The sequence below is a fragment of the Diadema antillarum genome, unplaced genomic scaffold (assembly GCF_040938485.1).
Source record: "Diadema antillarum isolate AM-2024a unplaced genomic scaffold, OU_Dant_1.0 seq00000802_RagTag, whole genome shotgun sequence".
In the NCBI taxonomy this organism is placed as follows: domain Eukaryota; kingdom Metazoa; phylum Echinodermata; class Echinoidea; order Diadematoida; family Diadematidae; genus Diadema; species Diadema antillarum.
In genome coordinates, this window is record NW_027271684.1 from 846,852 (window position 1) to 854,249 (window position 7,398).

The 7,398-nt window shown below is 37.2% G+C and overlaps 1 protein-coding gene across 1 annotated transcript; it reads right to left on the minus strand.

The window, feature by feature from the left end:
- Positions 1 to 2,441: 2,441 nt before the first annotated feature.
- Positions 2,442 to 6,019, minus strand: LOC139739516 (protein D3-like). Its single transcript, XM_071650120.1, has 3 exons — positions 5,894 to 6,019; positions 3,622 to 3,826; positions 2,442 to 2,671 (listed from the first exon to the last, which is right to left on the minus strand). The coding sequence occupies exons 1-3, from the start codon at positions 6,017 to 6,019 to the stop codon at positions 2,442 to 2,444; spliced, it is 561 nt and encodes a 186-aa protein (XP_071506221.1).
- Positions 6,020 to 7,398: the final 1,379 nt, after the last annotated feature.

The following is a 7,398-nucleotide window of genomic DNA, read 5'->3' on the forward strand; positions in this document are numbered from 1 at the left end:
TTCCGAAGGTTCTTTAGTCTGAAGGTTTGTTATTCCGAAGGTCCGTTACTCCGAAGATTCATTATTCCGAAGGCTCGTTAATCCGAAAATGAAATAAGGTTCGTTATTCCGAAGGTTCGTTAATCCGAAAATGAAACAAAGCTCGTTATTCCGAAGGTTCATTACGAACCCTAGTTTATTGTCGGATCAACGAACCTTCGAAATAACGAACCCTATTTCATTTCGGATTAACGAACCCTCGGAATATCGAACCCTATTTCATTTTCGGATTAACGAACCTTCGGAACAACTAACCTTCGGAATAACGCCACAAATTTTCGGATTAAAAAACCCTTCTCCACTTTCGGATTCACGAAACTCTAAATATAGGGAATTTGTGTTTTTCGGATCAACGAATCTTCGGAATAACGAACCTTCGGAATAGCGAATCTTCGGAATAGCGAACCTTCGGAATAGCGAACCTTCGGAATAACGAACAGCACCCCATTATTCACCGTACAATAATAATTTGTCAATGTTATTGCTATCTATGTCACTATTCTGCAGTTTGACTGCATTGTATGATTGTCATGAAATATACAATTTGTCTAATAGGTAGCATTTTTAAAAGTCAGTGTGTAAATTGACTTTTTGAAAGGAATTATTGTCATGTAAAATTTCCTCTGAGGGATGTAAATGGATGCTTATACCACTTCCTCTATTATAGATAAGACATCGCGTATGTACTAAGGGTGCGAAAGAACATGTAATATCGCTTTAGGTGTTATGTTCCATTTTTCAGAAATATACATTAAAAGTGTTTGTTTTTCCGCTGACATATGATAAGCCTACAATGTTTCTCATTTCAACTATTGTGTACACATCGTCGCGTGCCTGTTACGCTGGTATGGTGGAGAAGGTTAATTTGATTATCCATATCCGTTCTGAACCACTGACATCTTTCAATATACAAATAATGAATGTTTATGAGTGCAATGGACAGAATATTTCATGAGGTGAAAGATGTAAATGTTCCATTGAACGAGGCGCAGCCGAGTTGAATGCATCCAACATTTCATCTTTCACCGAATGAAATACAACTGTATTACGAATGACAAAGATTTATCATTTGTCTTATATAACGAATAAAATATATCCTTGTCATTTGATGTTTTATTAATTTAGAAACAAGAGAGAATCTGAGATCGCGAGAGTGCTCACTGAACGCTTTGCGCTAGCGCATACATACACTGCAAACGCAAGCATTTTACACGCGTAGTGTGTCGGGCTCTCGGCGTGCGTGCAATGGAGCAAATCGCATGAATCCAAAATTGCACGGTAAAGGGCTCACACCTGTAAATAAAATGGACTGTCCCAGAACCCTTCACAAATTCGTAACAAAGATACCAAAATAAATGAAGAAAAAAATTAATTAAAAATCAGTGATGTAGTTTGGCAAAAAACTGAATAGCTGTAGATATTGAGTATGAATTCCTCTACAAACTGCATTTTGGTTGGAAGATGAAAGCTTTTCTGATGGAATTTGAGGGGACTATATTTCATTGGGTACGTGTACGGAAAATAGGTGATTTTTTGAGTGACAAGAACTCGTAGTCTGGCTTTGCGGACCCGTGGACAGAATCAGAGCAGAACAACCCACCCTGGCAATCTGATGGATAAAAGGTATATCTCACTTATTCCGGTTAGTGAAGATGAAACACCTCATTTCTCCCAGCTATTTTACAGAATTTTTTGAAATTTGAATTTTAACACACGTCTCTATGGGGAATTATTTACCCGTGTGAGCCCTAAATGGAACCACAATTGCACGGATGATGACATCATAGTGAAATGGGCCAAATGATCAATGTCTAACAACCAATCAAATGGCAAGGATCTCTTCAGGCGCTATATAATGTCAAACAACCAATCAAATGACAAGGATATAATTATTTAGGAGTATTATAATATAATTGGGCCATGGAATATGTAGCCGTATAAGTCACGTCTTTTTCACCACTTTAATACAAGATTGAGTCCCTCAGAGTTGTGTTTTACGCAAGCTATCATAGAAGCTGACCAATTCAAGGATTTAATTCACAAAATTGTCAATACGACCGTTTTTTACATTAGATTGTTATGATCATGCCATTACGCTTTCATGTTCAGAAATGTATACGTCAGCCAGGCATCTCTTGAAATGACAGTACCATAAGTACGTAGTCATGTCTGGGTTTTTTGGTTTTTGGGTTTTTTTTTCAATTTCTATGCCGGAGATTTTTTTATCTCTTTTTAATCGTGTTCTTGCACATACCCAACATAGATGTACCTGCAGTATTTATGATTGGTAGCCCATCAACATCTAATCTACCACGATCAGGCAGTCAGATTCAAATGACGTTCAAATAAATGTTAAAAAAAAAAAAATCGTCACATGATATATTACGCTATAAGGTAAGATATTACTTGGCAGAGCCGGCTAGCATTTCTGCGCGGAATAGGGGTACATTATCGTCGTATTGTGCAACGTAGAAGTTGCCAGCTACAGGCTTGCCGAGGCCGTATTCTTCCGCGAATTTGCGGGTGTCCCACGGTCTCCTTCGCTCTGGACTGCGAGGGCGGTATCCATCTTTTGGGGTGATGACGTCACCATTCGGCTGCTTATAGATCAGGTACACGTAGCGATGAAGTCCTGATTGGTATAAGCGACAGAAAATAAATATATATATTTATTTGATGAATACATAAATACGTTGATAAACAAGTAAATAAATAAATCTAAATTAAAATGGTTTTCCCATATCAGACGCTAAGGATTTTGCCCATTTTAAAGATTTCTCGTGTGATCTCGGCCTTATATACTAAATACATGCATAATCTTTTGATTAAGGCTGATGGAATAATTTTCCTAACATTTGACTTAAAAGACAAAAAAAAAAAAACCCTGGAAATCCTTTTCGGAGGTGTTGTTAAGGCTGAGAAAAGCTTGTCAGGCGTGTGAAAAATACCTTTGACGCCTAATGCGTGGCACTTGGGGTCTCTCTTTCTGTCTTTTGGGACAACAGTAGGGGTGGGGAAGCTAAATTCCAAGGGGGAGAAAAATACATCCTAATAAGCGGGAGACCCAAGCAGGAGACACATCCGTAGAAAAATTAAAATTCAAGCTTCAGAGCGAGATATTTTGCGAAAAGCACCTCAAAGTTTAACTCAAAGTAAAAATAAGATGAATCTATATAACGTGGAGCTAGCATCAGCGAAGTTAGATTTTGGACAATATATTTCACGCCCAAGAGTCATAAAAACGAAAGACTAAACAAAATGAGTATATATTATATCTCTTGTCTTGGATTTAGTTCCCCAAAAGTGATTTGACTATTTTGTTTGCTTTTGTTTCCTGCTTTATGAATTATATTGTTACCAAAATGCAACATACGTATATGTTCAGGGGAAATGAGAAGCTTTTTTCTCTCTCTTTCTCTCTTTCTCTCTCTCTCTCTCTGACCCGAGATTCTTTCAATGTTTGATAAAGTACAAACAACAACAAAAAGTGGCATTTTGAACAAAGAGAAAGACACGTTGTTTTGACTAGCTATCAAAAACAAAATATGTTCAAAAAGTCGTTTTTGAAAGAAGACTATATACCTGAATTTTCTCGAGGAAGAGATTCAATGTAGGCTGCATGCTCCAGTCCCCTGCTGACGTCATTTGCGGGAACGTTAAACACCATCCAATGAACAACCTCGACTCGATTTGGATCATTTCGAGTTGGGGAATCGGGATCTGTGAACAGGATCGTGTATAGGGCGCCCTCTTCCGCCCGCCATTTTAACGTGGGTTTATTATGCACCTGATAGACAGATCGGGAAGGAGTAAAACATGGACATTATGAAGTTGACATGCTGGTGGTTTTGAGCTGGCTGAGGTTTGAACTAGGTGGCTATACTAAATCGCACAGGAGGTCGTAAACTCTGTCAATGCATCAGCCCCAAACCGTCTCTTTCTCTGAGAGCCCTACCATGTCACAATGTCTACGTTAAATCAGTATATAGGTTACAGCAAGGAGGTGGGAGTGCCACCTCCCTGGTTACAGCATGTACGTGGTACACGTTTACAATCATTCCCGGCAATATCAAGCCTGGGCCAATGAGAGTCTCCCCTCAGGATATTATATGCTTCTCATAGTGTTAGAGACGTGACTTCGCATGTTTACTGAAAGAATTAAGTACATGTCACATGGTGACAGGCATTCACCGCAGAGCAGATGAATTGCCCCAGTACAATTTTGCTCAAGCAGCAGCTGCGGTTACTATACAATCTGTTCTACTGATGAATATAATAATTATAATACATTGTAATAAATTATAATATGATATGATATGATATAACATAACATAGTATAATCTAATCTAATCTAATCTAATCTAATCTAATCTAAATACCGTACACACACAAACACACACACACGCATATATATATATATATATATATATATATATATCATACCTTTGTGTAGATTGTGTGGATTGTGTGGTTCTTTTTAAAAGTTTTTATATTTAAGCTTTTTGAAACTACTTTTTATCCTTAACTCTGGTGTTTTAGTTCTCATACAATTTTTTTATTGTTTCGTCCCTGACTTTACACTGAAAAAAACCCCAACAACAACAACACCAAAAAAAAAACCAAAAAAAAAAAAGACAAAAAGAGGGATATATTTCAGGTACCCAACAAAAGGACAAAATATTTCATGTCTAAATAAGGCATTGCCTCTCGCTAGAATGACTGCTGTGCTGGTGCAATTATACCCTACCCTCTCTAATGGGCTATATCTTGTTGAACCGTAAGGCTACACTTGTAAAAAATGAACATGAACATAAAAAAACTATCTATTATCATTGTAATAATGTGACAGTACCGGCACTCTGCGATATACTTCGCTTGTTCTCAAGAATTTTGTTTTTGCAAGACATCATTCTGTGAATATTTCCAAAGTGTCCAAGAGCTATAATATTCTAATATAAACACGAGATTAGGTGTGGTCCGATATTTAGATACGACGTTCTATGCTTTGAAGTACAACACAACATGTGCCGACTACCAAGTTTGCAAGGGATTTTGACAATTTGTTCAATCTATGAAATCATTACAGTGTGAAATGATGCACTTTTTGTTGAATATGTAATGTATGAACAATTAAAGTTTGAATAATGCATGAACTTAATGACACCTGCTCATCTGCATTTTGTATTACCATGGAATATGTACATTTGGTTTAACCATCTACCTGTTTCCACTGTCATATTTAACATCTCAATAACTTTGTTCAACTGACTTTGTGTCGCACGCATGTATGAAAAAAGAAATGCAAAAATAAACTCAATCAGTCAAGTTCCACAATCACTCCCTGCTCAAAACGTGCTCTCTATATTGTTGAAGATTTTCAACTTTCTTGGCATAAACAAAAGAAGAAGAAATACAAGTATAGTGAAAAACAAAAAAGGAACAATGCTTGAAGTTGTTATCATATGAATATGTATGTATATATATATATATATATACTGTATGTATGTATATATATGATGTTTATATATATATATTGTTTCCATAAATACGTACAAATACACTGTGATTATGATTACATAGGCCCTATACATAGACAATTGCACTACAGTGTATATATATATATATATATATATATGTTTGCATAAATACGTACAAATACACTGTGATTATGATTACATAGGCCCTATACATAGACAATTGCACTACAGTGCATGATTATATCAGTTTTACTTTGCCACTGCCCTAGTCCATGTATAATGACGCCCACTATACGATCCAATGCATGGGTCAACACAAAGATTGAAATCTTTGGTAGCAAATAAAAGAACATTTTGACTATCGATTGGTTTGGTACCTGTGTCGGGGTCAACTCATTTCCCAGCATGCACTTGGCTTCGTCGCTCCAGCTGACCTCGGCGATTTCCGGTGGAGCCTCATCGAGCACGTGTGGGACGATCTCGTGCAGTTGGAAGCTATCCATGTCTCTCGAACACGAAGTGAACTGCTGAAAGTATTCCGCGGTGAAACGGACAACGGTTACGAACTCGCCTGACTTTTATGCGTGTAAAGTTGAACTTCGGATGGTGGCACTCAGATCTTCAGGGCGCATGTAGCCTTGTTAATACATTCACATAATAATGAACAGCTCCGTGCCAATTGGAAAATGGCTACATATATTAAAACCACCAATTTATATTTGTGTGAGACTGCAGGCTACCTCAAAGTAAAGCAATGCGTTACGTTGTCTCTAATACCCTCTATTCCGAGGTTTCGGTTGTCTTTGCTGGTAGCCTGTATACCATTTTTATGTACAGGCATTTTAAAGTCTAAACTACCATACCACCAGCCTCCGCACAATCCATGACATAAAAAAATACCACGTTACACCCAATTGTAGAATACTGTAAACGAGAAGCAACCTGCATAATTCAATGATTCCGGTCTGTCATCGTTTTATTCAAAGGATAAAAGGCATGTAACATGCAGGTACATCCTCGCCACTACGAAGGACGCGAGCATGATGTCGCAGTGCATTGTCTTTAAGGTTATAACTAGTTCAGTTTCGAAGGCAGTCATTATACACCTTCTATTCGTCATTGGGGTCAGGGAGCGGGGGGGTGGGGGGCTCTCAAACTTAGCAGAGATTGCCGACACAGTTGCAGATTGATGGGAAATTAGTATATCGAGATTGTTAAAACAACAACAGCAACAACAATGGCAGTTATCATATTTCTACTGTGTGTTTTCTTGTAAGCAGGCATAATTATCATAAGCATCCAACTAAACAGTCCAATGAATTTCATTTATCCTTGCTAAGAAACGTGATAGCACATTTGTTTGTTTGTTTTTTTACAGGCCTACAGGTCCAAGATTCTAGAACTACCCTATTAAAGATGGACATCAAAAGTGCACCTTCATTTAATTCATTTAATATTACCAGGAAAGTCTTTTGAATAGGTACCTCCATTTCTTTTTACAAGTAAGTATGTATGTCTGTGTGTATGTGTTTATATATGTATATATATATATATATATATATATATATATATATATATATATATGTGTGTGTGTGTGTGTGTGTGTGTGTGTGTGTGTGTGTGTGTGTATTTCATGATTGCGGGTAGGAGGGTAACAGCCTACAATCATTGTAGATGGGCAATCATTAATGTACACCCCGCAGATAAATTAAATTCAAAGCAACCAAGCAACCAGACAACCAAACAAGTTAGTGAAGTTTTTATAAATCGTATAACTCTGCCTTTTCTTCAAGAGGTCACCTTCCAACAGTGAGCACGAACAGCTAGGTATAATAATCATTTTTTTTAGTCATGACATAGGAACATGAAAGAGGACTTAATG

Excerpts from the sequence above, each read along its gene's own strand:
- LOC139739516 (XM_071650120.1), bottom strand. The coding sequence starts at position 6,019 with ATGGATAGCTTCCAACTGCACGAGATCGTCCCACACGTGCTCGATGAG. Across the intron at positions 3,827-5,893 it reads ATGAGTTGACCCCGACACAG|GTGCATAATAAACCCACGTT; the intron begins GTACCAAACCAA and ends TCTGTCTATCAG. Across the intron at positions 2,672-3,621 it reads TCTTCCTCGAGAAAATTCAG|GACTTCATCGCTACGTGTAC; the intron begins GTATATAGTCTT and ends TATACCAATCAG.